Source organism: Colius striatus, chromosome 14, assembly GCF_028858725.1.
Source record: "Colius striatus isolate bColStr4 chromosome 14, bColStr4.1.hap1, whole genome shotgun sequence".
Lineage (NCBI taxonomy): Eukaryota > Metazoa > Chordata > Aves > Coliiformes > Coliidae > Colius > Colius striatus.
The window spans coordinates 21,814,685-21,840,463 of record NC_084772.1 but is presented as its reverse complement, the minus strand read 5'-3'; the positions used below and the strand labels follow the sequence as shown (position 1 = coordinate 21,840,463).

Genomic DNA, 25,779 nt, shown 5'->3' with positions numbered 1-25,779 from the left:
CACCTGCAAGTGTTTGATGGGCCTTGGAACCAGACCCACTGCCTTGGGGGATTGTTTCCCCGTGTTTGGGGCTCAGGGTGACTGTTGGGCAGCCCTGATGCAGCCCTGGTGCTGAGGGCTCACTGAGCATCACCTGCTCCAGGCAGGCAACGCTCACAGCAGCCCCACGGCACAAATCCCTGCCTGGGATGGCTGGAGAAGGGGGACCCCTGGGGCTGGGCAGCAGCAGCAGCCTTGGCCCCAGGTGGGGTGGTAGTGGGACGGGGGGTCAGACCTCAGGGAGGGGCCAGGCAGCAGCTGAAGCTTTTCGATTGTTTTTATTTTCATATAAACAAGACAGAACCCGAAGCAGCATTAATTTAAAAAATAAAAAAGAGCAGGAAGAAGGGTGTGGCAGGGCCAGGAGGAGCACCCAGTGCCCAGCCCATGCTCAGACCCCCTGACCCCCCCAGAAACATCAGCCCCCCCCGGGCCCTGCTCCCTGCCGGGCCCTGCAGTGCAATGGGTGAGGGGGAGTGAGCAGAAGATGAACCTGTTTGGCACAGGGGGCGCGGCCATCCCAACTCCATACCCGGTGTCCCCCCTTAACCTTCCTGTCCAAAGTCCTCCGTGAACTTCTTCACCCTCAGCAGATCCTCGGTGTTGACGGTGGGGCGGGTGGTGGCGAGTGAGCGCAGCATGTCCGACTGCAACGGGGGGGGGGGGCTGCTGAGCGCCGGCGCTGCCCCGAGGGGCTCACTGCACCCTCCCTGCCCCAGCAGGATGGGTGCCCCACAGCACCGCAGCCACACTCACCATGCAGACGATGGGCTCCATCAGCTTGTCCCCAGGCACCTCCATCCAGGTCATCTCGGTGGCGCCGGGGTCGCCGGGCGAGCAGGGTGTCAGGAGATCATCCACAAAGGCGCCGGGGGTGGTTCGGGACGGGCCGCGGACCTGCAGGGAGCCGAGGGGCAGCGACACAGCCACCGTGGCCCCCCCGCCAGCCAGGGGACCCCCCCTCACCCACGGAGAGCCAGGGACAGCCCCCACTCACCTTCTTGAAGTGCGTGGCCGACTGCACTTTGCGGACGGGCTGCATCAGGGCGTCCCGCACGATGATGCTGATGTCAGCCCCCGAGTAGCCATCGGTCTTGCGGGCCAGCTCCTGGATGTTGGCGTCGCTCAGGCTGTGCGGGGTGTTGCCCAGGTGCAGCCTGAACATCTGTGCCCGGGCGGCCTCCTCGGGCAGCGGGATGTAGATGCGCTTCTCGAACCTGGGCAGGGCAGGGGGTGAGCTGCACGCTGCCCGGCGCTGCCGCGGCACGGCCCCGCGCGCAGCCCCAGCCGCTCACCTCCTCCTGATGGCCGAGTCCAGCACCCAGGGGATGTTGGTGGCACCCAGCACCAGGATCCCGTCGCTGCTGTTGCCCACACCTGCGGGGCCGGGGCGGGCTCAGCGTGGGCTCGGCGCCGGGGCCCGGCCGTGCCCTCCCGCCCAGCCCGCCCCCCGCACCCTGCATCTGCACCAGGAACTCCGTCTTGATGCGCCGCGCCGCCTCGCTCTCGTTCTCATTGCGGGACCCGCACAGCGAATCCACCTCGTCGATGAAGATGATGGAGGGTTTGTGCTGCCTCGCCAGCTCAAACAGGTTCTTCACCAGCCTGGGAACGAAGCAGGGCAGTGGAGGTGGGGGGGGGTCCCTGCTCAGGGATCCTCACAGCAGAGCTGCACACGCCACCGGCTCCCCCTGCCTGTGCCCACCCCAGCAGCCATGCACTGGCACCCAGGAGGCAAGCACCATGCCGGGAGAGGAGCCATCCCTGGGCTGTGGAGCCTCAGGAGAGCTCGTGCTCTCCCCTGGGGCCCGTTATCTATGGGCTCATGGGTGCTGGCAGCCTGTGGCACTGCCTGCCTGGCCAGAGGGGAGGCTGGCAGCCAGCAGCCACGTGGCCCTGTGGCCACCTTACTTCTCACTCTCTCCCAGCCACTTGGACATCAGGTCAGAGGATGACACAGAGAAGAAGGTGGAGTTGTTGGCCTCAGTGGCCACAGCCTTGGCCAAGTAGGACTTGCCGGTGCCAGGGGGCCCGAAGAGCAGGATCCCGCGCCAGGGCGTGCGCTTCCCTGCGACAGACGCCAGTGTCACAGCTCTGGTGCCATGTGTGCCCATGGGGACACGTGTCCCCAACACTCAGGCTGCCTCATGGCACCATGTCCTTGGGGAGCAGCGGCCATGGCACTGCCAGGGACACTCACCGGTAAACAAGTGTGGGAACTTGATGGGCAGGATCACGGCTTCCTTCAGGGCTTCCTTGGCTCCCTCCAGGCCAGCCACATCACTCCACCGCACGTTGGGCTTCTCCATCATGATGGCACCTGCGAGGGGCTGGCTCTGCTCTCACTGCCCCACAGACCAGCACCGTGCTCCCCGTGTGCCGAGAGCCAGGAGAGACAGAGACCCCTGTCCTGCCCCACCAGACTGCCCCCTCCCACCAACCCCACTGCCCGTGGGCACACAGACTGCTTTGGGGGCCACAAGACCCCAGCAATACACCCCTGAGCCCCAGCCCCACAGCCTGTGCTCGTCCCTGTAGGCCCCCTCACTGGTTGTTGGGGATTCCCTCCACTGAGCCCACAGCCAGACGCCCCCAACGTGCCCCTTGCAGCCCCCACAGCCCCTCACCCATCAGCTGCTCCTGCAGCTTCTTCTTCTCCGGGTTCTCGCCCTCGCTGTCACTGTCACTCCTGGGGAGACGGGACACGGGTCAGGAGCGGGCAGGGCCAGCTCTGCCGCCAGGCAGGGGCGGCCCCGGCCCCTCTACGCACCCCTTGTTGTCATTCTGGGCCTCCTTAACCGGCTTCTTGCCCTGCCTGTCCTTGCCGCGCAGGTACTCCTTCAGCTTCTCCGCCCGGTCCAGGTACTGCGTGCACTTGGCTCGGATGCTCTCCTTTGCCTTGTCGCTGTGAGCCTCATCTGCAGAGACGCCCCCGGTGTCACCCGCGGCCCCGCGCCGCCGCCGGCCCCCCGCGGCCCCGCCGGTGCGTCTCACATTTGATGGCGTGCAGGAAATACTCCACGGCGTGCTGGTACAGCCGCAGCGCCTCCTCGTAGTTCTTGGCCTTGTCCTCCTCGGTGGCTTTGGTGACCAGGTCGATGGCTTTCTGGCGGGGGAGGACGCGGCGCCGTCAGCCGGGCAGCGGCAGCGGGCCCGGAGCAGCGACGGGCCGCTTCCCCCGCCGCGAGGGCCGGGCGCCGGGTCCTGCTCCCAGCGGGGCGGCCCGGTCCGCAGCGCCCGGCGGGACGAGGCCCTTGCGGCAGCCGGCGGGGCTCGCGGCAGGGCCCGGCGCCGGGGCCGCCCGAGGCCTGTTCCCGACCGGCACCGCAGCGGGGCCGGGTGCGGCCTCCCGGGCCGGCGTCCCGGCCGCGCGGGGCGCGGTACCTGCAGGATAGACGTTGTCATCTCATCGCCCGGTGCGGCCGCTCCTGGCGCGGCGGCGGCGGCGGCGGCGGCGGCGGCGGCGGCGGCGGCGGCGGCGGCGGCGGGGCGAGGGACGCCGGGCCCGCAACTGCGGCGCTGCGCAACGCCGCCCCCTGCCGGCGCCCGCCGGTACCCGCGCCGCGGACACGCCCCCTGCCCCGGGACACGCCCCTCCCTTGTTAGCCCCGCCCCCTGTTCAGGACACGCCTCCTGAGGCCCCGCCCCCGCGGGCACAGGCTGGGGGGGGCACAAGGGCAGAGCCGAGCGCGGACCCGTATGTGTGTTTCTATATTCGTGTGTGTGTATCCGTGTGTGTGACTCTGTGTGCACGCCCACGGGCACCTCTGTGTGTGTCTCTGTATCTGTGTGTGTGAACCCCCACCCGCGTGTGCCTGCACACACCCCCTACACAGCGTGAGTGTTGTGTGTGCACACCTAAACCCGTGTGTGTGTGCATGTACAGCCCTACAAACCTCTGTGTGTGCGTGTGCACACACCTGCAGCTCCCTTTGTGTGCATATACACACCTGCAAACGTGTGTATGTACACCTACAAACCCCCGTGTGTGTACACCTACAGCCCCCTTTGTGTGCATATACACACCTGTAAACGTGTGCGTGTATACACCTAGAAACCCCTGTGTGTGTGTGTGTGCAGCTACAGCCCCACACCACATCTGTGTGTAAACACCGACAAACTGGGAGGCAGCCACTAGCTCCCATGGAAGTGGCTGAGACCCGCTGCCTGCAGCCAGCCTGGCACCAACCCCCAGCACCCCGACCCACACCCCTGTGCCCCCACCCAGCCCCAGGCTGCCCTGCTGCCCACCCCACAGAGCTGCCCCAGCACACCCATGCCAGGCTCTGCCCAGTGCATCCCAGTCTCCCTCCTCATAGGCATCAACTGCTGTTCCCACTCCAGCAGACGCACCCTCCGCCCCGCAGCCCCCCGCAGTGAGAGGCAGAGACCCCTGCAAAGGCTGTCTGATATAAATAGCGATTTACAAAGAATACAAAAATAGAGGGGCTGGGGGGCCAGGACCTGTAGTGCTTGTGTGCAAGCTGCAGCCCCGGGCTGGGGGCTGGCACCTGCTGGGACCCCCCAGGACCCCCTCCCGAAACACTCTGTGGCCTCTGGCCAGCGCAGCCCCCAGGAAGCAGAAACAGGAGCAGAGAGGTTTGGCTGAGGGGGGTAATGGAGTGTCAGAGGGAGCCCTGGGGGTCCCCCTCCCGCTGTGCCCAGGGCTCTCCCAGTGCCCCAGGGTGCGGGAGCTGCTCCCCCCGCAAGGGAAAGTACAAAAAGCGAAAGTGCATCAATCTACACGTCCTGCCCCAAACCCACGGGGCCTGAGCACCCCCTGGGCAGCCCCCTGGGCAGCAGAGACATGGGGTTTGTTTTCTGGCTTTGGGAAGTTCGGGGGCTCTCTCGGGGCAGCCCCTTTTGTACCTGCAAGTGCCCCGAGACAAACAAGCGTGTGTGTGGGTCTGTGTCCCTGAGCAGGACAAGGGGGCCCTGTGCTGCAGCAAGGATGGGGGGCGCTCACAGCTTAAGCCCCATCCTATGCAGGGACAAAGTGACCCCTTCTGGGGTCCCCCCAAGGCAGGGAGGGTGCTGGTGCCCCCCACAGCAGGTGAGGGGAGCAGGGAGGGTCCCCCCAGCATGGGGGTCCAGCTCGCCCTGCTCCAAGGCACAAGTGGTGAGATCAGCAATGGCTTCAGGCCTCAGGGGGGGTAAAGCTGGTGTCTGTGCCCCAGTCCCGCCGTGTGCTGGGGGCCAGGGCTGTCGGCACGCAGCAGGAGGGGCTCACCCCTCCCCCGGGCTGGCAGCTCGCAGGGCGGCAACTCTGACCCCAGCAAGGCACTGGGGGGCAGGAGGGGCAGGGGGGTCCCTCCGCTCGCCCCGGCTGGTGTGTGGTGGGGGGAGGCGGGCAGGGGCCGGAGCCTACGCCAGCAGCCCCATGCGGGTGACTTTGGCCGAGAGGAAGGTGTGCAGGATGAAGACGATGGGCTTGGGGCAGGAGTGCAGGTCCAGGGCCTGAGGGGAGAGCGAGAACGGCGTCAGCCCCCTGCCAGCCCCACGCCAAGGACCCCCCAGCGACGCTGTGGGGATAGGGGACAGGAAAGCAGGAGGAAGGCACCCCCCCTCCCCAGATGAAGGGCTGAGTCCAGCTGCCCCCTCCTCACCAGTTCCCCCTCGGGGCCCCTGAAGTCCAGGTAGAGGGTCCTGATGCCGTCGTCCGCTGACATCTTGAGCCGCTCGTAGGGGTAGCGGAACAGGACGCTGCCGCCGGGCTCCTCCCGGCTGATGCTGAAGCCGCTCTCGTAGTCGATGGAGAGCTGCACCTCCTGCCCGGCCAGCGTGCAGCCTGCGGGCCCAGCACGGCTCAGCCCCCTGCCCACCCCGCCAGACCCCCCACAGCCCTGCGAGCCAAGCGGGGAGCTCCGGGGTTCCCCCCAGCACTCACCCACGGACACCTCCTTGAGCAGCTCGGCGGCAGCGTGGCAGCCCTGCACGAGCACGCGCGTCCAGCAGGAGAGGTCGCGGTGCGTCTCCACGCGGAACACGTGCATCTCCACGCCCTGCCGAGAGCCCGTCCGCGTGGCGAAGGTGAGCTCCGAGCCCAGGGCGGGCGAGCGCCGGCCCGAGCCCGAGTGCACCAGCCTGCAGGGGCAAGGACGGACGGGACGGGGTCAGGGGGGCAACGGCAGCGCCAGCACCACGCCGCCCCGTGCCCACCGGTGCTTCGGGGTCCCTTCCCCTGCTCTGCGGAGGGGCAGAGCCACGGCAGGAGCGGAGGCGCTGGGTGCGGCTGAGGGGAGGCGGTTCCAGAGGATACAGGAGGATCCTGGATGGATGTGGCCCCCCACCCCCAGCCCACCTGGTAGCCACCAGCGGGTAGCTGTGGCAGGGGGAGGCCCAGGCGTCCCTGGTCCAGGGCATGCCGTCGTACAGCAGCAGGTCCTTCTCCGTCACCGCCATGAGCACCGGCCGCCACTGCTGCCGCCCGCCGTCCAGCCGCGTCTGCACCACACACGGGGGCACGGTGAGGGGCACGGGGGGCTGCTGGCACCCTGCTCCTGGCACCCCTGGCCAGGCTGACCCCACACCAGCAGCTCCATGCCAGGCTCTTGGCAGTGCCTGTAGAGCTGAGCCAGGAGCAGCCCCTGAGGGACCCCACTGCTGGAGCCGAGCCCAGCGCAGTGCCTGGGCACCGACTTCATGTGGCACAGAAGCATTTGGGTTGGAAAAGCCCTTGAAGCTGCTGCAATCCCAGCCCTCCCTCACCCTGCCCAGCCCACCACTAACCCACAGCCCTCAGCACCTCAGCCCCAGGGCTTTGGGATCCCTCCAGGGCTGGGCACTGCCCCAGCTCCCTGGGCAGCCTGGCACAGGGGCTGACACCCCTCTCAGGGAAACAGCTCTGCCTCAGCTCCAGCCTCAGCCTCCCCTGGGGCAGCTTGAGGCCATTTCCCTTTCCATGGTAAAGCAAGAGGGTGAGGAGCAGCTCCAGCTGGGAAATCCCAGCGAGAGGGGCCCAAGGGAAGCGCCGCCTTTGCCGGGCATAGCAGTGGCCAGCTGGGGACCAGCAGAGCCCGGTGCCCAGGCTGCCCCAGGGCTCTCCAGCGCGTGATGTGGCTTCAACCGCAGCCCCCAGAGCAGCATCTTGGTCCAAGCCCCGGCAGCACGTACCTGCTCTGCCAGCCAGGCGATGTGCTTCACCTCCCTGCCGCCGGCCGCGGCGCCGCCGGTGCCCAGCATGGCGTTGAGCTCGGCCAGCACCTGGGGCAGCAGGGCGGTGATGTTGGCGTGCAGGGTGGTGAACCAGGAGTGGGCTGTGGCTGTGTCCTTGCAGCGCAGGATCAGGGTGTTCCTGCTGTCCGGCGAGTGCAGCTCGATCAGCCTGGAGGGGACACGGCGCCGGGTGGGACGGGAGCGGCGCGGTGGGGTCTGTGGGGAGGGGGGGGTCACGAGCAGCTCCCACCCTCACCTGTTCTCCAGGTCGGGCATGCTGAGGTTCCTGGCAGCGAAGCACATCTTCAGGGGGATGACCTTGCGGTCGCGGGGGCCCTGGTGCTGGGGGGACCCCGAGTCCTCGCTGCCGCTCAGGCTGGGCGACTGCGGGGCCGCCCCCTCCCATGGCAGGTCCGACACCAGCGACGGCTTCTTGATGTAGGGGGTCGCCTCCCGCATGAACTTCACTGCAGGGGGAGCGGGGGCAACGGGTTAAAGCTGGTCAGGGGTCCTGCAGCCGCCTGCCGCAGCCCTGAACCCTGGGCCGTGCTCGCAGTGTTCCCTCGAGCACATTTGGGGTCTTGGCCAGCCGTGGGGGGCTGTGGGACCCCTGCATAGCGCAGCCTGTGCCCCAGGGAGCTGAATTTGCCCCCCAGCCTCGTGCTAGGAAAGAGGGCACCTGAGGAAGTGGCAGCCCCAGGAGCCCCAGGGATGGGGGCACAGGCCAGAGGGTCCCACCCTGCGCCGGGACGGGGATGTGCGGAGCCAAGGACAGGCGCTGGTGGCTCATCCCTGTCCCCGGCAGAGTAGGAAGGGGAAGGCAGCGCAGCACAATGGGCTGGGCAGGAGGTCACACTGCAGCCATCCTGCTCACCCAGCCGCCCCGCTGCCACCGGCCAAGTTTCCAGCGCCGCGGGCGCCGGCGGCCGCCTGACCCCCAGCTGCCGCCCGCCCCTGCATGCGGCCTCCGCTCCCAGCGGGACGAGCAGAGGAGGAGGGATGGCAGCCAGCACATCCCGGCCCCACGCTCCTCTCCAGGCCAGGCAGGAAGGAAGGAGACACTGGCTCTTATTCCCTCTGCACCGTCCCTCCCCAAACATCACCTAGTGCAACTGCAGCCAAGTACCAGAGCCCATCCTGACTCTGGGCAACCCAGCTCACAGCCACGGGCTCACCAGCACCAACAGCACAGCCCAGCTCACAGCCACGGGCTCACCAGCACCAACAGCATCAGCACCAACAGCACAGCCCAGCTCACAGCCATGGGCTCACCAGCACAGCCCAGCTCACAGCCACGGGAAAGCTGAGCCACAGCCCCTGAACTGGCCCCAGCCCCTCTGCGCCCCTTAGAACGGCTCCCAGTACGGTGCCAGGAGAGGAGGTGGCTGGTGCCTGCACCAGCCCCACAGCCCCCCCCCCGGAGGGAACATGCTGAGAAGAGCAATATCCACACCCTGCAGGGCAGTGGGGACTTAAACCCAACCCAAACAACGCAGCAAACGAGCTGTAATGCACCGTGAGGCAAAGCTCCCGGCTCAGGGCCAGCGTCAGCAGAGCCCAAAGCACCGTGCGGCACGGCCATGGCACGGGGGGCACAGATCCTGGCGGACCCCACGGGCACAGGGATTGATCACCAGCTGCCAATTCCGCTGGTTGCCGGCGGTGTGGGATGGGGGTGCTGGCGGGATGGGCAGCAGGCAGGGGGGTGCTGGCAGGATGAGGAGCTGGCAGGGGGTGCTGGCTGTCCTCCAGCAGCACGGCAGGGTGTGGACGTGCTGCCACGAGGCGCTTGTCCTTGCGCCGGGCGGCTGGGTTAATATTAGCCTCTCGCCGCGCTGATCCCGGGATTAGCACCGGCCCCACGCACCCCTAATCCCGCTGCCGGGCCGGGCAGCACAGAGCAGGGCTGGGGGGCACAGGCAGAGGCAGCAGCTCCTGCCGTGGGGCCACTCGGCAGCTGTTTGCCAGACAGCCAGGGCCTGGTACCCTCCTGCCAACCCCTGTGCCGGTGCTGTGACCTCACGGTGCCAGTGCTGACCTCTGCCAAGGCTCAGCCACCACCTCCCCAAAGGCCTGTCGTGCCAGGAGCCGGGAGGGTGAGGCTGAGCCTGGCAGCCTGTGGTGCAGGAGCCTGAGTGCTGCTGGAGGATGGTGGGCTTGGTGCACGCCGGTGGCTCTCAGCTCTCTGTGGGATGCAGCTACAGCACACGCAGGACCACAGACCCTCCGGTGCTGGTGGGCACAAAACCGGCACCGGGGCGACAGTGGCTGCAACCATCTCTCCTGCTCCTGGTGAGCTGCTGGCTGGTGCAGGGCCGGCCCAGCACAGCCACCCCGGCACAGCCGCTGCCGTGCTGCCTACGCGCTCACCACAAAGGAAACCCGGCGGCCGCTGCACCCCTGGGCCTGACCTGCTGCAGGAAGGCGGCTGCTCCGGTGGCACGGCCACGCCGGCTGAGCACCGGCATCACCAGGGCCAAGCCCCTGTGCACCACCCTGACGGCATCCGTCCGTCCCCGCGGCCGGAGCCGCCTCCTGACACCAACACCCAAAGAGGAAACATCTTTGGTGTTTCCTCAGTGCTGCACACGAGTCAGACTGCGCAGCCAGCCTTCCCCTTGGCCTGGCTGGCCCGTGTGCCGCTGGCCGGCAGCCCTGCCCGCAGCAAGCCCGCAGAGGCGGAAGGGCTCCCTTGCCCCGGCGTGCTGGAGCGTGCCGGAACACACCGTGTGCCCGCAGGCACCCCAGGGGAAAGGCGCCCAGCACGGCTCCACACAGCCAAACCCAGTGCCCAGGGTGGGGACTGGCGCAGGGCTAATGCTCCCATGGCCCACTGCCTGCCAGGGTGGTCACACCTCCAGGGGCTGGTGAGGAGAACCAGGGTGGGATGGTGCAGCCAAAGGCTTCCCCAGGTGTGTCTGGGACCCACAGCACCAGGCAGCCAGGCACCAGGCTACTGCTCCAACAGCCCCAGTGGGAAGGGAAGGGAAGGGAAGGGAAGGGAAGGGAAGGGAAGGGAAGGGAAGGGAAGGGAAGGGAAGGGAAGGGAAGGGAAGGGAAGGGAAGGGAAGGGAAGGCTGCTGCGGTGCCTGTGCCTGCGGCGGAAGTGCAGGACAAACACACTGCAGGACAGGATCAAACAGTTGGAGCAGGAGCAGGACATGTGTAGAGCTGGTGAATCCGGCACAGTGCTCTGAGGACTCTCCAGCTCCGATGGTGGCCCTGACCTGACCATGTTTAAATACCGAGCCCAATGCTGCAGCTCCCCCTCAGTTCACACCACACCTCAGCCGTGCCCAAGCCACGTAAAGCCACCTTATGCCAGTTTCAGCCATGCCAGGGAACCTGCCTGTCCTGTGCCAGGAGCAGGCAGGGGAGTGGGAGTGGGTGTCACCAGGATCAGCCCAGCCAGGCACAGGCAACTGAGCCCAGAGCCCACCAGGCACTACATCTACAGACCACACACCAGAGGACAGACACGGCCAGAGTGGCATGTGTAGCACCACAGACCTGCAGGGCCACCCTGACCCACAGCACCGGGAGCTCACGTCCTCCCAGCTGCCTGGGACACGGTGCCCCACGGCACGAGCCCTGTGCCACACGCCGCCACGCCAGGTGAGTCCTGCCTGAGCTTGTTGGGCTGCTTGGAACAGGTCGGGCAGGAGCTGGTGGCTCCGGCGGGACAGCCCTGAGCCAGCTGCACCACGGGCACAGAGCCCACGGGGACACGGAGCCCATGGGGACACGAGCAGAGGCTAAACCCACTCCCCAGGGAGCCACAGCCCTCCCTGGGCACCCACCCCAAGGGCTCCATCACTGAGGTCACGGGACGTCTTGACCTGGGTGATACTGCAGCCCGGGTACCCCAGCCCTGTCCCGGGCATCCCAGCCCTGTCCCGGGGGATCACAGGCAGCAGGGTGGCCCGTCCTTGTCCCCATCTGGGAGCGGTCCCCATCCTGCTGCAAGCAGGAGCATCCCAGTGACAGAGCCAGCCCAGCTCCTGTCCCCCAACCAGGCAGCAGCCCAGCGGGACTCAGCACCGGGCTGGGAGATTTGGGTAGGGGACAGAGATAGAAGTACCGCGACTAGGGTGGGGGGAATGGGAGGGGAAAAGGGGCCCAAGGGGGTGTCCGTGAGCCCGGTGCCAGCGGCTGAGGCATGTTGTGGGTGTAACGGGGTGGGGGGAGCAGCGGGGGCCGGTACGGGGGGGACTCGGGACGTGGTGTGTGTGTGTGTGTGTGGGAGGGGATGTAGTTAGCGGATACCTTCGAGGATAACCTCCCTGCCGGCTCGCTTCAGCGCCTGGACGGCTTGATCGTGGGTCGCATCCCGGAGATCGACGCCGTTAACGGCGAGGATGGCATCGCCCAACCGGAGAGCTCCGCTCCGTTCCGCCGCCAACCCGGGGAAGATCCGTGAGATAAGCACGGGCATACGATTCTCCCGCCCTCCTTTGATACTGATCCCGAGTCCTCCCGCCTCCGCTTTCACCACCCGCACCCTCCGCACGCAACCGGCCGCCGCCTCCGCGTTGCCGTTCACCACGCCGTTAAGCGCCGCCGTTTCCCCGCCTCCCGGTTCCGCCGTTAAGCTCAACGCTTCCCCGTTCAGCTCCGCCGCTACCCGCACCCAACGTTCCCGTAGCAGAAGCTCCAGCAGCCCCGCTTTGCAAGCGCGGGTCCACACGGCCATGCCGCTCGCCCGCCGCCGCCGGTTACCGGGAGAAGGGGCGTGGCTTAGAGGGGGTGTGGTCAAGTAGCCACGCCCCCGCCGGCATGGCGCGCTGCGATAGGCTGTGACCTGCGAGAGGGGCGGGGTTAGGACGCTCCGCCCCTCCCTCCGGAGCGACCAATCACAGCAGCGGCGGCGGACGCCGCCGCTGCTGTGATTGGTCGCTCCGGAGGGAGGGCGGTGAAGCCACGCCCCCGCGCTGTTTCCCGCCCCCGCGCTTTATTTCCCGCCCCCGCGCTCCATTTCCCGGGCTCTGCCTCCAGCCCCATCCCTCTCCTCTACTTCAAAGCAGCCCGAGTTTTTCCCCCCCTCCTCGCGTTGTCCTGGGGGAGAGGAAAGTATGGGGAGCCCCATAAATCACCCGACTAGCGCCAAGCAGCTGCTGCCTCATCCCCACCCCGTTTGTGCCCTACGAGGTGGTCATGTCAGATGTGACAGGGGAGAGTCGCAAGGAGGAGGCTGTGGCTGATGGAGAACAGTGGGGTTTATTCCATAGGAAAGTGTTGCACACGGTTTGCTGTGGCTGGAGCGATGTGGTTTTTGCTCTCAAGTGCCAAATTTCTTCTGTTGGATGGGCAGGGGCAGCTGGGTCTTGATGTCCATGATGGGCCGCTCCACCATCACCAGGCAGTTGTTGTCCAGCAGGTCGGCAAAGAGGAGGGGCTGTGGGGAAGGGAGGGGGCAGGAGGTGTGAAGGTGCCAGCCCAAACTCTGCTGCAGTTTGCCAGGCTTGGCAGTGCAGAGCTGCCTCGGAGCTGGCACTGGCTCAGCTGTAACCAGGGATGTTTCTTGGGGCCACCTGCTGCAGGAGCTGCTGGCAATGGGAGCCCACGCCACTGCAACAAGTGGCTGCACTGTGATCATCCAACTCAAATGACTGTAAAAGTGCTTGAAGCTGCTGCAGTCCCAGCCCTCCCCTCACGCTGCCCAGCCCACCAATGACCCCTGGCCCTCAGCACTTCAGCTCCACGCCTTTGGGATCCCTCCAGGGCTGGGCACTCCCCCTGCTCCCTGGGCAGCCTGGCACAGGGGCTGACACCCTCTTAGGGAAACAGTTCTGCCCCAGCTCCAATCTCAACCTCCCCTGGGGCAACTTGAGCCCCTTTCCTCTTGTCCTTTCACTTACTTATCACTTAGGAACACAGACCAACTCTCATCTCACTACAACCTCCTGCTGCAGAGAATGATCATGTCTCTCCTCAGTGATGGGGACCCAACACTATTCTGACACTTGGGCACCTGGCCCTGGTACAGCACCGGGAGGGGCAACAGGAGCAGGGGGGGCTGCAGGGACCCCACAACATGTGCCCAGTAACACCATCACCTACCTGGAACTTCTTGCAGATCTTGAAGGCGTGGAGCTGCCGCTGCCTGGCAGTCTCTGGGAGCTGCTTCAGGGTGCTCTGGTTCATCAGCAGGGCACTGTTGTCTGGCAGGGGCTGTGAGGAGAGCGTGTGGCATGTGTCAGTACTGCCCAGCCCACCAGCATGGCCTTGGCACCACTCCCAGCCAGGCTGGGCAGAGGGAAAGGCCCTGGGCAAAAAGCAGGGCCCACAGGCTCACCAGGGACTTGTCGAGAATGCAGAACATGTAGATGTCGTGCAGCAGGATGTGTGAGGGGCTCTTGGGGTTGAAGGTGATGTGGGTGATAGGTGAGTCCCTCTCCAGCCACACCTTGTGCAGCCCGCAGTTCTGCACCATGCGGCTCCAGGCCGTGTACTGCTTCTTGGGGATGCTGAACTCGAACAGCTGGAGGTGGGAGGGGAAGGAAGGGTGGCATGTGAGCTCCAGTGGCCCCAGCATCACCCCCACACCGGCCAACAGGCAGTGCCCGCTGCGGCTGGGTCCCGTCTGCACAGAGCCGTGGCTCTCCCGAGGCCACAGAGCCCCAGGGGCAGGGAGGGAGCCGTGGGGAAGGGGTCAGGGCTGCAGGGGCTGTGCCCAGGAGAGCTCTTACCTGCTGGTCGGAGTAGGCGATGACGAGGTTGTTGGTGAGGGGGTGGATGGCGAGAGCCGTCACGGCGCAGCTGTACGTGGGCACCGCGCAGTGATGCTGCGAGACGGGGGCAAGAGGGGCTGCCTCTGACTCCCTTCCCCCACCCCACCCCCAGCCCTGCTCCAGGGACGCAGCCCACATGCTGAGACCCCGTCACCAGCACCCCAGGGCAGGTCCTGCAGCACTTGCCCTTACCTTGAAGCCTTTCAGGTTGTAGATGTGGATTGCCCAGTCCCCACCGACTGCAGCCAACCACTGCCCGTCTGCACTCGGTGCCAGCAGGTAAACGGCCTCGGGGGACCCTGTGGAAACACCCTCACCAGCTCTAAGGGGTGCTTGTGCCCGCAAGGACCCCCAGACCCACCCCAAGGGACACCCAGACTCACGCTGCCCTTGTGCCAGGACACAAGGGAGGCACAAAGGGCTGAGGCTGCCAAGGACAGGGGGAAGGACCCCACACACCCCTCTGCACTGATGTCAGGTCGGGATGCAGAGCCCAGAGACCCCCAGCACGCCCCCAAAACCCCCAGCACCCCCTGAAACCCCATCTCCAACCTGAGGGTGGTCGTAACGTGTGCAGGTGTTTGCAGCCCCCTGGCTCCAGGAGCTGGAGGACGTGGACAGAGCCTTGAGCGGAGGCAACGAAGAGGCTGTCGGAGTCAGAGGAGAACTGGAGCTGATAGGCTGGGGGCAGCACCTTGGGCACTTTGGGCACCTTGAAGTGGGGGAGAAAGCAGCTCTGGTGGCTACCTACTGCTGCCAAACCTGCCCAGCGCTGGCCACGCTGGTCACACCAGCCCCAGGACCCCAGAGCCACTGCTGTCCCTGGCAGCCCCTCGCCCTCCTCACCTTCCTGACGCTGACGCTGTCGCCCTCGTGCTGTACCCGGTAGAGGTGGAAGCGGGAGGCTGTGGAGTAGGCGACCCAGCTGCCACAGGGAGAGACACAGCTGCAGTAGATGTGCTCTGGGCCCTGGAAAGGCAGAGCAGGGCTGAGCAGGGCCTGGGAGATCCCCCAGCAAACCCAGCTCAGTTGGCAGAGGGCAGGACCCGGGGCAGACCCCCAGCCCCAGCTCAGCCTCACCTTGCTCTTGAGCTGCACGAGGTGCTCGGGCATCCGGCACAGGGGAAGGACCTCGCCATCCTTTCCTGTGACAAGAAACAACGTGGCACAGGGAATCACAGAATCACTTTGGCTGGCAAAGCCCTTGAAGCTGTTGCAGTCCCAGCCCTCCCCTCACCCTGCCCAGCCCAGCACTGACCCACAGCCCTCAGCACCTCAGCTCCACGCCTTTGGGATCCCTCCAGGGCTGGGCACTGCCCCAGCTCCCTGGGCAGCCTGGCACAGGGGCTGACACCCCTCTCAGGGAAACAGTTCTGCCTCAGCTCCAACCTCAACCTCCCCTGGGGCAACTGGAGCCTGTTTCCTCTTGTCCTGTCACTTGTTACTGGGGAGCAGAGCCTGACCCCCAGCTCCCTGCAGCCTCCTGTCAGGGAGTGTCAGAGAGTGCTCCTGTCTCCCCTCAGCCTCCTCTTCTCCAGGCTCAACACCCCCATTCCCTCAGCTGCTCCTCATAAGATGTGAAGTTTTGCTGCCCATCTCTGGATATACTCTGGCCCCTGAGTGTCCTTCTTGCAGTTAGGCTGGAAAAACCACCCAAGGTGCCATTGGGCAGCTGGGAAACTCCATCAGAGCAGCACCCAAGACACAGCCCAGACCCTTCCCCAGCCTCTCCTGAGGCTGCACTGCCCTGGCCCGGCTCTGCTGGAGACACAAGTGCAGCCTTGCATCAGCCACACAGCCCATGCCCGGGCACACACAGCACTGGGAAACACAGTCCTGACCGTGGCCACCGTGCCCAAACCTCTCTGGCAGCACGGGCTGTGCCACGAGGCTCACACCAGAGAGCTGGAACTCACCGGTCTCATTGGTGGAGCCAAGCCTCCAGAGCTCCAGGTGCTGGGAGAACTGGAAGAGGAGCAGCCGGGCTTTCCTGGCACAGGAGACGAGGCGCCGCTGCGTGCAGAAACGGGCAGGCTGCCATGAACCCGCAGCCTGGCGCAAAGGCTGGGCCACAGCCCCAACGCCCCACGGCGCTGCAGCACCGGGGCAGGGCAGAGGAGAGACCCGGGTCCCGTGGGATGGGAACCCACAGGCGGGACACCCAGCAGGACCAGCAAGACGAGCTCCCCAACCTCTCCCAGGGCCCTCCCCAGCAGGAGCCTCCGGCCACGCCAGGGCCAGGGAGGAGCCTCGTCAGGGCAGGGAGGGCTGTGCCAGCCCTGCCAGGGGCACCGGGCGCCGCGGCACTCACGTGGGGGAAGGTGAACTTGCGGAGCGCCGCGTCGTAGCCCTTCCTCTGCACCTTCTCCATCAGCGGGCGGATCACCAGCTGCGCATCCAGCCCTGCAACCCAGCCCACGTCAGCCGGGGCCGCCCCGGGGGCGGGGGGACGGCCCCGGGCCCCTCAGCCCACGGCCCGGCCCGGCGAGCGCGGCCGTACCGCCGGAGATGAGCGCGGTCGGGCTGTGTGCCACGGCGCGCACGTCGTGCGTGTGGTGCTGGAACGGCTTCGTGCGCACCCAGCGCGTCTCCTGGCTGCCCATCTTCACCGGCAGCAGCTGCAGCTGGTACGTGGCCCCGGTGGAGGTGCCCACGATGATGCTGTTCTCCTCCTGGGACAGGGAAGCAGGGACGGCGTTGGTGGGCGCAGGCTGGGCGGTGCCGAGCACAGGGGAGCCACCACGGCCTGGGCTGCCCAGCAGGACACGGCAGGACTCTCCTACCTCCGAGACAGCCAGCGAGAGCGCAGCCGAGGTGCTGATGGTGTGGGACTCGGACAGGGTCCCTCGCTGCCAGTCCCAGAACTGCACCCTGCCGAAGGAGTCGGCGGTGACGACGGTGCCTCTGGAGAGGAAGGCGATGCCCCACACCACACACTCCCGCTTCACCTTCTGCACGTGGTAGTTCACCATGATCCTCTGCACCGTTTGGCCTGAGGTGAGAAGGAAGGTTGGGAGTGGGACAGGGAAACCCCAAGCAGAGGGCCGGGGCTGATAGTCAGGGAGGAACACAGGCTGAGCTCAGCCCCTGGGGCAGGGGTTACCTGACGAGACATCCAGCACACGGAGGGCGTCGATGGAGCCGGCTGCGATGTGAGTGTCCGATGGGTGCCAGGACAGGCACAGGATGCGGCCTGTGCAGGGGGAAGCTCCAGCCATCACCTCCTGGACTTGCAGCCACTGGGCCACCGGGATCAGGGCAGCCGGGACAGGCAGGGGCACGCTGCAACCCTGAGGTCACCGGGACCAGGGCAGCCGGGACGGGCAGGGGCACGCTGCAACCCCGAGGTCACCGGGACCAGGGCAGCCGGGACGGGCAGGGGCACGCTGCAACCCCGAGGTCACTGGGACCAGGGCAGCCCCGAGCCCACCCAGACTCACCTTTCCGCCTGTCCAGGTTCCGCTCAAACTGGATCCCCCCCGGCACGACTTGGAAGAGCTTCACCGAGCCGTCCTCGCAGCCAATCTGTGGGAGGACCGGGGTCAGCCCTGCCGGGCCCCTCTCCCTGCAGCCCCGCCCTGGGGGTGGGAGGGATGTGCCGTGGCACTCACCGCCAGCTGCGTGCCGCTGCTGTTGGCCGCCATGCTCCAGATGGGCCCCCCGCAGCCGTCGACGGGGCGCTCGGCGCGCAGCCCCAACAGGTCGTACTCAGTGATGTCCCCGCTGAGCCCGGCCCCGAACAGACGCTCCCCCGCGGCCCAGCACAGCGACTCCACCGACCGCACCTCGTGCCCGGGGATCACCTGCACGGACACCCATCACCCCCTGCCCGGCACCAACCGGTACTGCCCAGTGCATCCCAGTGACTGCCCAGTACAGCTCTGTACCACTCGGTACTGCCCAATACAGCTCAGTACTGCCCAGTATATCCCAGTACAGCTTAGTGCATCCTGGTACTGCCCAGTACAGCTTGGTACTGCCCAGTACTACCTGGTAAAGCTCGGTATGTCCCAGTACTACTCAGGACAGCTTGATATGTCCCAGCACTGGCCAGTACATCCCAGTAAGGCTTGGTACATCCTGGTACTACCCAGTGCATCTCAGTACTGCCCAGTACATCTCAGTACTGCCCAGTACATCTCAGTACATCCCAGTACTGCCCAGTACATCTCAGTACTGCCCAGTACAGCCCAGTACATCTCAGTACTGCCCGGTACAGCTCAGTACATCCCAGTACTGCTCAGTACATCTCAGTACTGCCTGGTACAGCTCAGTACTGCCTGGTACTGCCCAGTACAGCTCAGTACATGCCAGTACTACCCAGTAAAGCTCGGTACATCCCAGTACTGCCCAGTAGCACCCAGTACAGCTTGGTATGTCCCATTACTGCTTAGTACGCCCAGGTATTGCATGGTACGTCCCAGAACAGCTCGGTGCACCTCGGTACACCCAGGTGCTGCCTAGTACACCCCGGTACAGCTCGGTAAGTCCCGGTACATCCCGGTTCCTCCAGGCACCGCGCAGTGCATCCCGATACAGCTCGGTACGTCCCGCAGCACCCGGTACAACCCGGCCCAGCCCGGTCAGCCCACCTTCTCCTGGAAATAGTTGGCGGCGAAGTTGTAGATCTCGACGGTGCCGTCGGTGCGGGCCAGGGCGAGGCGGCCGCCGCGGGGCGTGCAGGCGAGGCAGCGCACGCCCGCGGGCACCAGCCCGAAGAACCGCACCCGGTGCACCTCGAACTCCCCCATCCCGACCAGGACACGGACCCCAACACCGACCCGGCGCCGGCGCCGCCGCCGCTCCGCCCCGCGCAACCCCCACGTGCGCGCGGCGCGCCCGGAAGCGGAAGCGGCGGGACCGGGGCGGGGGGCGGTTGTGGGGCGGGAACGGGGCCGGCGCGCGCGCGGAAGCGGATGCGGGAGCGCGAGCGCGGCGCGCGCGGGAGATTCGGGAGCTGCGGCGCGTGCGGCTCCGGTGCGGGATGGGAGCGGAGCGGGGCGGGGGAGCCGCGGCTGGGGGCGAGCGGCGGCACGCACCGGCTGCTCCCGACCCGCTCGGCTCCCACACGCTCACCCCGGGGCCGCTGGGGGGCACCCGCGGGCCGGGCAGGGGGGCTGCGGGGAGCGGGACAGCCGGGCAGGGGGTCTGCGGGGAGCGGGGCAGCCGGGCAGGGGGTCTGCGGGGAGCGGGGCAGCCGGGCAGGGGGTCTGCGGGGCAGCCGGGCACGGCGGGGCCGGGGGGTCCCAGGGCGGGCCCCGGGGGGCTCCGCGCTGAGCGCGTGTCTGTCCGTGCTTTGCAGGGCTCAAGGATGGTGCAGATCGTGGTCTCCAGGTGAGGACACCCGGGGGGTCCCGGCCCGGCCCCGCGCAGGGCTGGGGCCGCCGGTGAAGGTTCCATGTCCCCACAGCGCTGGGAGCGGCAGCACGGGGCGGTGGGTGCTGCTGGAGCTGCAGGGCGAGGTGGAGCCGCGGCAGAGCCGGGTGCTGGCCGGGAGCCTCCTGGGAGACCTGCACTACACCCGGGAGGTGAGGAGCCGGTGCTGGGGGACGGCCCGGGCAGCCCGTGCTCAGCCCACTCTCACACGGCCCTGCCTCCTGCTGCTCTCTCCAGGGAGTCCCCGTCCTCATCGTGGGGCACCACATCCTCTACGGGAAGGTGGTGCAGCTGGACAAGCCCTTTGCTGTCCTGGTGAAGCAAGGAGCCACGGAACCTGGCCCCACGGGGCTCCCAACCCGCTACACCGTCACTGCCCTTATCAAAACCAAGCTGCTCTTCAAAACCCGCCCCAAGCCCATCATCACCAACGTCCCCAGGAAGCTGTGAGGGGCTCTGCTGCTGGCCTGGAGCTCCATGCTGCTGCCAGGCAGCCCCAAGGCTTGGGAAGAGCCCAGCTCCAGCCTCATTTCTGTCCTGGATGGAGGACTCATGGGATGACCTCTGGGCACTGGGTCCTGCCTCTGGGCAACCACAGCTCTTCCCAGGTCACTTTTTGGGCCCTGTAATGACTGATGCTGAGAGCTGCAGAGCTCTGGGGCACAAACCCAGGTCTTGTGAGGTCTGGGGCACCAACCCAAGTCCTGTCCCTCTCCTCAGACACTGCCCTTGCTCTGTGCAAGTCTTTATTTGGACAAATCCATCAGGATATAAAAAACAGACTTATTTTTTTCTTCCAAAATATGAAACAAACCAACCCCTGCAGGTTAAAAAATAAATAGATCTTACAAACAATTAGCAAATCAGTGTGAGTACCAAAGAGCTACAAAAGTCTCCTTAAAAAACCTCCTCTTGTTAAATTAAAACAAACCGATCTAAAAGCTCCGTTGTAGAAAGGTGACAGCCCAGGGGAGAGGGCTGGGTGAGCTTCCCCAGGAAGGGAGGGGGGAAAAGGCTGGAAATCAGCTCTTCCCCACCCCCTCTGCCTGCCCCAGCCCAAAATGCAGCGATGGGGCTGGGAAGATGGGGCCATGGGGATGCTCCAGCCAAGCCACAGCCCCAGTTTTCTGCGTGCCAGGGTCCCCCCGCCTTGTCTCTTTGGCAAAGCTGAAGGGAGGTGCTGCCCTCCTGGGGCAGCCAGACCCCCTGAAAGGGGCTGCAGAGAGCCGTGGTGGGCTGCTGGGTACGTGCCCGCACATACACCTGCCCCGGGGCAGAGGCAGCACCAGCATGGAGGGGGCCCTCAGGGGCCGTTTTTGCCATAGCACCGTGATGGGGAGGGGGACACAAACTCCCCCTGTAAAGCACCGAAGGGTGGAGGGCACATGGTGGTGGGGGTGAGCGCAGCCAGCAGCGCTCCGCACAGCAGCCCGGGATGCTGGGGATGGCACGAGGAGGGGGCTGCAGCCGGGACCCCTGCAGCAGCAGCGAGCCTGAGCCTGGCTCAGCCTCGCCCGAGCCCCCCGTGGGCAGAGACATGAAAACAGGAAACCACAACGAAACAACAACAACAACAGAAGTGAGACAGGATGAGAGAGGCCGCGGCGGGCGCGCTCAGCGCTGCCCAGCGCCCGTGGCCAGCGAGAGGGGACCGTGGTGGTCACCTGGGGTCGCTGCGGCGCTTCCCGGCTCAGACCTCGGCAAAGGCCAACCCGCACTGCTCCTGCCGCTTGCCGCAGCGCCGCGCCACGATGGCCAGGTACAGGGTGAGGAGGGCCACCCAGTAGCAGGCGTAGAGGATGGCCCCCGAGACGAGGAAGGCCACCTCGGTCTCGCTGAAGAGGTCCTGGCTGTAGGCGGTGTAGGCCAAGCCGCCCAGCAGCACCGCCACCCACACCGACACCGGCAGCAGCCCCACGAAGTTCACCACGATGGTCCGGCGCCCCGAGGTGCCCCAGCCCGACTTGTTGATGGTGGCAATGGCGAATATCTTGGCAGGCAGCAGGCTGGACATGTAGAGGAGCGCATAGAGGGACATGAAGATCATCTCGGCGTTGCCCCGCAGGAAGCAGGCGTAGGTGGCCTTGATGATGCCCACCAGCTGCACTGTCAGCAGGAAGAGGAGGATGTTCCAGATGCGGCCGCGGTAAAAGAGCTGGATGACCGTGGCGATGAGGAAGAAGGGGAAGAAGCCGGTGACCACCGACTCGTAGGTCATCCAGAGGTGGTGCTTGTGGAACCACAGGGCGTTGTAGAGCCACTCGCGGAAGTAGGACTTGCTCCAGCGGGTCTGCTGGTTGAGCCAGCGCAGGTAGCGGGTCGGGGTCTCCGTCAGGCACTTGGAGCGAGCCGTGTACTTGGTCTGGTAGCCCAGGCTGAGCACGCGGTTGGTGAGATGCCGGTCATCCCCGAAGCTGCACTTGCTGCCCAGGAAGGTCTGGTGGTACCAGTCCTCGAGGAACTGCTGCAGCAGGGCGTTGCGGTACATGCCCAGGGGCCCGCTGATGCACTGCACGCAGCCGAAGTAGCTCTGGCAGGCACGCTCCACGTTGAAGGCCATCCAGTACCGCACGCTGCTCAGGAAGGAGATCCACGAGTCGTACTTGTTCAGGATCTGGAGAGGGGACAGACATGAGCCTCAGCGCCATCCCCTCTCCCCAGCGCCCTCACCGCCCCGGGCCGCCTCCCCTCGCAAAGGGGGGTACCTGGACGTCGCCGCCGACGCCGCCGACGCGGGGGTCGGCCTCCAGGATGCGGAGCATCTCGGCGGTGCAGGCGGGGTCCAGCACCGTGTCTGAGTCACACACCTGGGGGCAGAAGGAACGTTGAGCCCCACTCCCGTCTCCCACGCACGCCCGGCAGACAGCCCAGCCCGCAGCCGGGCAAGCCCGAGCCGCGGCCGGCGAGATGAGGCAGAGCCCTGGAGACCGGCAGGCGATGGCAGGGAGCGGAGCACCCCGTGGTGCCCGGCCACCGCGGCCCCGGGCCACCCAGCCCCCCGGTGAGACCTGCCCCGGCCACGTGTGGGGCCAGGCACCCTGCCCCATGCCACGCTGTCCCGCGGGGTGACACGAGCTTGGGCTGGGGGATGCAAAACCCTCACGGGCAGCAGTGCAGGGAGGGCTCGACCCCCTCAGGCCACACTGGTGGCACTTCACCCCCAATCCTGGCACCAGTGGCTTGCAGCTGGCGCAGGGGGCCAGACACAGACGGGACCTCCCAGGGCCGCTCCCTCTGCTCCTCTGCCCGGCCGCACACCCAGGGCAGCCCCTGCCCGCGTCCCCCTGCCGCCCGCCCAGCCCCTGCACCCACCTGGATGTAGTCCACGGAGTCTCCGAGCGCCCGGAAGGCCGTGTACATCACCTCCCGCTTCCCGCCCCACTTCTGGAGGATGCAGGAGTAGGTGTTGCCACGCACCAGCGCCTGGACACGCGCCAGCCCCTCCTGCAGCCCGGCCTCCGTCTCCCCCTCGCCCTGCGCGTGGAAGTTGCTCCTCCAGACGTAGCTGCCCGAGTGCTCGGAGCCCATCACTTCATGGAAGATGTCCAGCATGTAGGTGTCGTCGGGGCCGTTCCCATCCACCACCATCACCACTTTGAGGTCGGGGAAGGCGATGCGCTTGACAGAGCGCAGGCACTTCTTCAGGTAGTCGGGATCCTCCTGGTAGGCGGCGATGCAGAGGGCCACCGAGCGCCCGAGCCGCACCGGCCGCCCCTCGCCCCGCATGCGCCGGTGCTCCAGGAAGGCGAAGAGGCTCTGGATGAAGAGGTGCAGCCCCAGGATGGCCCCGTAGAGCCCGAAGGAGAGGTAGTGCTTCTCCGTATGGATGAACTGGTAGCCCGTGACGTAGGCGGCGAGGATGCCCCCCAGCACCGCCAAGGCAAAGAGGCTGGTCCCGACCACACGCAGGGCTGTGGAGAGGCTCCGTGGCATCTGTGGGGAAGGAGCGGCGTCAGGACCTGCTGCCCGGCTCCCCGGGAGGACCTTGTTCATCTGCTGCCCTGTCCCCCGCTGGGCACCGGCTCGGGAGCGAGACTTTCCCGGTGCCCCCGTGGGGCCGGGCGGGCTGGGGGGGGACGGACCGGAGCGTCCCGCTGCCAGTGGAGCCCGCGCCCCCCGCCCACCTTGTCCCGCCGAGCGGGGAGCGGCCGCTCCCGGGCGACCGCCGGGCTGGAGGACAGGGAAGGGCACGGGGACGTCGGGGACCCGTCCCCAGGGTGTTCCCGGAGGGAGGCCCTGCCCGTGCCCGGCCACCTCCAGCCCCCGGTCACCTCCACCGCCCGCGGCGCGACCCCCGGCAGCGGGGGCGGCAGCGCCCGGACCCCCGCCCGGCTGCGGGATGAGGACCCGGGGACGGGCGGCGCGGGCAGCGCGGCCACTGCGGAGCCGCTCGGCGGGCACGGCCGGGGGGCGGGCGGTGCGGGAAGGGCTGTGCGGGTGGATGCGGGCGGGGAGCAGAGCCAGCCCCAGGGGCTCCCGTGCCCACGGCAGCGCCCTTGGGCAGCCGCCGCCTCCCCCTCCCGCCGCTCCCGGCTCCCCCCGGCCCCGCAGCCCCCGGCGCCGGCTCCGCGCTCCCGGGGCCGCCGCGGACGGGTCCTGCGGCGCAGGCTCCCGGAGCCGGTACGAGCAGCGGCGGGGCCGGGAGCGAAGAAAGAGGGACCGCGTCCAGGACTCACCGTGGAGGTGCCGGTGCCGCCACTCGCCCCGGCCGCCGCCGCTGTGCGCCCGGCCCGGCCCGCGCGGCCCCTTTATACCGCGGCGGGGCCGGCACCGCCCGCAGCCCGCGGGGGCCCCGCCCGGCACCGGCACCGGCACCGGCGGCACCGGCACCACCCCCAGCACCGGCACCGGCCCCGCCCGCAGCCCGTGGAGACCCGCCCGGCACCGGCAGCACCTGGCACCGGCCCCAGCCCCGCACTGCGGGAGCCGGCACCGGCATCCTCCGGCACCGGCATCCTCCGGCGCGGCGGCGGGTGCCACGGGCACCGGCACGGCACAGCACCAGGCACCGGGCGCAGGGCATCATCCGGAGCGGGGCTGGGTCTCCTCCTGGGGCCACTCTGCCTCCCCCCGGCCCCCGAACCCTCTCTTGGGGCTCCTGTCGCGATGCCCGTGTGCCACGTCCCCGTGCCACCCCATGGCTATGAGCCACCTGGGGATGTCCCGTCGCTTCCCGCTGTCACCGTGGCCGGGGGCTCCCAGGGCAGGAGCGGGGCCACCCCCGCGCCGGTCACACAGTGTCGCTGCACCTGGCTGATGGTGGGGGAAAACCAGCCCCAGCTGGGACTTGAGGAGCTGCAGCCTTTGGGCTCAAACCCAGCACGTTTGGGTTCTTTGCTGTGCCAGAGGCCGTTGTGTCCCGCTCGGCTGGGAGCTGGGTGTGAGCTGGTGCAGGGATGAGTCCCAGACTGTCCTGGCCACGGGGAAGGGGATCCCAGCGGCAGGAGCACCCCGGGCAGGCAGCTCCCCCTCGGCTAAAACCTCGATGCCACAGTGATGCTGGATGGAAACTCCCCACTGTAGGAGCCAGCACAGCACCCAGAGTGTGTGGCAAGGAACCGGTGAGCCTGGGCAGGGCAGGGATGCACCCTTGGCATCGCTGGTGGGGCTCCCACGTGCCTGGTTGAGCCTGGCAGCAGAGGGGCACGAGGTGTGAAATGTGGCACGGTGTGGTCAGACCTGGCATGGTTGTGCCTGCGCCGCCACTGCAGCACTGCTGGGTGTGTGTGGGGTCTGGTGGCTGCTGGGAGGTGGGCAGGGGCAGATGGGCAGCATGTTCCCTCCCTAAAGCCCTCCCCGTGCCCCTCGGCAGGGTCCCAGCCCCTCGGTTGCCCAGTGGCCCCTCTCTGCTCTCTGCTGCTGGCCAGTGGTAGCTGCAGGAGCTCTGCCCAAGGTGGAACCCAAACTGCCTCCTCCTCTGGCACAGCCCCTTGTTCCCTGCCACAGGATGGCCCAAAAGGGACTTTTCACTCAAAACCCATCCTGTGCTGCTCACTGCAGGTCCCCGGGGCTCTGCACAGCGGGACTGGGGCTGCCCAGCAAGGGGGGGCTCCAGGCTGGGTCCCCAAGGGCTCAGTGTGACCCTGCAGCTCTCTGTGCCCTGCTCTGCTCCCCCTGCCTGCTGCGTACGGGGCAGCTCCTGGTGCAGGCGCAGGGCCTGTGGCGCTGCCCAGGCTGAGGGAGAGGGGTGACCCCAGTGTGAGGATGTCCCTGAGCACACGGTGCTGAGCGCTGGTCCTGGACAGGCAGTGTGCTGCGGTGTCCCACAGCCCCAGCCCTGCTCCCAGCACACACAGCAGCACTGGCACGGAACAGGCTCCTGGTGCCAGGGTGGAATGGAGACCCCAGGAACAGGGTGGGCAGTGCCAGAGGCACCGCGGATGGGGCTGGGTGCCCAGCACAGCTCCGTGGCACTGCCAGAGCCTCGGCAACACCAGCTCCATTTCCCAAACAAAACTACTTGGTTTTGGCTAAAATC

At 67.2% G+C, this 25,779-nt stretch overlaps 5 protein-coding genes across 6 annotated transcripts; 1 reads left to right on the top strand and 4 right to left on the bottom strand.

Moving 5' to 3' along the window:
- Positions 1-298: 298 nt before the first annotated feature.
- Positions 299-3,503, bottom strand: VPS4A (vacuolar protein sorting 4 homolog A). The gene is made up of 11 exons (XM_062007158.1): positions 3,424-3,503; positions 3,034-3,145; positions 2,810-2,957; positions 2,667-2,728; positions 2,240-2,359; positions 1,951-2,107; positions 1,496-1,644; positions 1,335-1,416; positions 1,037-1,256; positions 796-936; positions 299-686 (listed from the first exon to the last, which is right to left on the bottom strand). The coding sequence occupies exons 1-11, from the start codon at positions 3,442-3,444 to the stop codon at positions 585-587; spliced, it is 1,314 nt and encodes a 437-aa protein (XP_061863142.1). The 5' UTR covers positions 3,445-3,503; the 3' UTR covers positions 299-584.
- Positions 3,504-4,442: 939 nt separating this feature from the next.
- SNTB2 (syntrophin beta 2) lies at positions 4,443-11,909 on the bottom strand. The gene is made up of 7 exons (XM_062007157.1): positions 11,461-11,909; positions 7,451-7,661; positions 7,153-7,363; positions 6,341-6,483; positions 5,927-6,123; positions 5,646-5,827; positions 4,443-5,496 (listed from the first exon to the last, which is right to left on the bottom strand). Exons 1-7 carry the CDS (start codon positions 11,885-11,887, stop codon positions 5,404-5,406), a joined length of 1,464 nt encoding a protein of 487 aa, XP_061863141.1. The 5' UTR covers positions 11,888-11,909; the 3' UTR covers positions 4,443-5,403.
- A 492-nt stretch (positions 11,910-12,401) lies between these two features.
- UTP4 (UTP4 small subunit processome component) lies at positions 12,402-18,703 on the bottom strand. Its single transcript, XM_062007478.1, has 16 exons — positions 18,518-18,703; positions 17,537-17,728; positions 17,366-17,450; positions 17,029-17,118; positions 16,709-16,917; positions 16,426-16,597; positions 16,237-16,328; positions 15,842-15,938; positions 15,006-15,070; positions 14,772-14,894; positions 14,478-14,637; positions 14,118-14,224; positions 13,884-13,979; positions 13,490-13,675; positions 13,255-13,365; positions 12,402-12,589 (listed from the first exon to the last, which is right to left on the bottom strand). Exons 1-16 carry the CDS (start codon positions 18,674-18,676, stop codon positions 12,473-12,475), a joined length of 2,061 nt encoding a protein of 686 aa, XP_061863462.1. The 5' UTR covers positions 18,677-18,703; the 3' UTR covers positions 12,402-12,472.
- Positions 18,704-18,818: 115 nt separating this feature from the next.
- On the top strand, positions 18,819-20,161 carry CHTF8 (chromosome transmission fidelity factor 8). 2 transcript variants are annotated; one of them, XM_062007614.1, is made up of 4 exons: positions 18,819-18,902; positions 19,228-19,259; positions 19,382-19,453; positions 19,539-20,161. In XM_062007614.1, exons 1-4 carry the CDS (start codon positions 18,842-18,844, stop codon positions 19,749-19,751), a joined length of 378 nt encoding a protein of 125 aa, XP_061863598.1. In that variant the 5' UTR covers positions 18,819-18,841; the 3' UTR covers positions 19,752-20,161. The 2 variants fall into 2 exon arrangements, with proteins under 2 accessions (XP_061863598.1, XP_061863599.1); XM_062007615.1 differs by having other exon boundaries at positions 19,336-19,453.
- Positions 20,162-20,991: 830 nt separating this feature from the next.
- Positions 20,992-23,242, bottom strand: HAS3 (hyaluronan synthase 3). The gene is made up of 3 exons (XM_062007226.1): positions 22,614-23,242; positions 22,007-22,108; positions 20,992-21,915 (listed from the first exon to the last, which is right to left on the bottom strand). The coding sequence occupies exons 1-3, from the start codon at positions 23,232-23,234 to the stop codon at positions 20,992-20,994; spliced, it is 1,647 nt and encodes a 548-aa protein (XP_061863210.1). The 5' UTR covers positions 23,235-23,242.
- Positions 23,243-25,779: the final 2,537 nt, after the last annotated feature.

What these genes read in the sequence shown, in the direction of transcription:
- HAS3 (XM_062007226.1), bottom strand. Translation starts at nt 23,234, where the DNA reads ATGCCACGGAGCCTCTCCACAGCCCTGCGTGTGGTCGGGACCAGCCTC. An exon ending in ACTCCGTGGACTACATCCAG is followed by an intron (nt 22,109 to 22,613) that starts GTGGGTGCAGGG and finishes TTCTGCCCCCAG; the next exon opens with GTGTGTGACTCAGACACGGT. An exon ending in GCGTCGGCGGCGACGTCCAG is followed by an intron (nt 21,916 to 22,006) that starts GTACCCCCCTTT and finishes TCCCCTCTCCAG; the next exon opens with ATCCTGAACAAGTACGACTC.
- VPS4A (XM_062007158.1), bottom strand. Translation starts at nt 3,444, where the DNA reads ATGACAACGTCTATCCTGCAG. An exon ending in GCCCAGAATGACAACAAGGG is followed by an intron (nt 2,729 to 2,809) that starts GTGCGTAGAGGG and finishes CCGTCTCCCCAG; the next exon opens with GAGTGACAGTGACAGCGAGG. An exon ending in GCTGCAGGAGCAGCTGATGG is followed by an intron (nt 2,360 to 2,666) that starts GTGAGGGGCTGT and finishes AGCCCCTCGCAG; the next exon opens with GTGCCATCATGATGGAGAAG.
- CHTF8 (XM_062007614.1), top strand. Translation starts at nt 18,842, where the DNA reads ATGCGGGAGCGCGAGCGCGGCGCGCGCGGGAGATTCGGGAGCTGCGGC. An exon ending in CTGCGGCGCGTGCGGCTCCG is followed by an intron (nt 18,903 to 19,227) that starts GTGCGGGATGGG and finishes CGTGCTTTGCAG; the next exon opens with GGCTCAAGGATGGTGCAGAT. An exon ending in ACCTGCACTACACCCGGGAG is followed by an intron (nt 19,454 to 19,538) that starts GTGAGGAGCCGG and finishes TGCTCTCTCCAG; the next exon opens with GGAGTCCCCGTCCTCATCGT.
- UTP4 (XM_062007478.1), bottom strand. Translation starts at nt 18,676, where the DNA reads ATGGGGGAGTTCGAGGTGCACCGGGTGCGGTTCTTCGGGCTGGTGCCC. An exon ending in GCAAGTTCACCTTCCCCCAC is followed by an intron (nt 15,939 to 16,236) that starts GTGAGTGCCGCG and finishes TTCTGCACGCAG; the next exon opens with CGGCGCCTCGTCTCCTGTGC. An exon ending in TCGTGCAGCTCAAGAGCAAG is followed by an intron (nt 14,895 to 15,005) that starts GTGAGGCTGAGC and finishes CTGCCTTTCCAG; the next exon opens with GGCCCAGAGCACATCTACTG.
- SNTB2 (XM_062007157.1), bottom strand. Translation starts at nt 11,887, where the DNA reads ATGGCCGTGTGGACCCGCGCTTGCAAAGCGGGGCTGCTGGAGCTTCTG. An exon ending in GCTCAAGGAGGTGTCCGTGG is followed by an intron (nt 5,828 to 5,926) that starts GTGAGTGCTGGG and finishes CTGGGCCCGCAG; the next exon opens with GCTGCACGCTGGCCGGGCAG. An exon ending in GGGGCCCCGAGGGGGAACTG is followed by an intron (nt 5,497 to 5,645) that starts GTGAGGAGGGGG and finishes CTCTCCCCTCAG; the next exon opens with GCCCTGGACCTGCACTCCTG.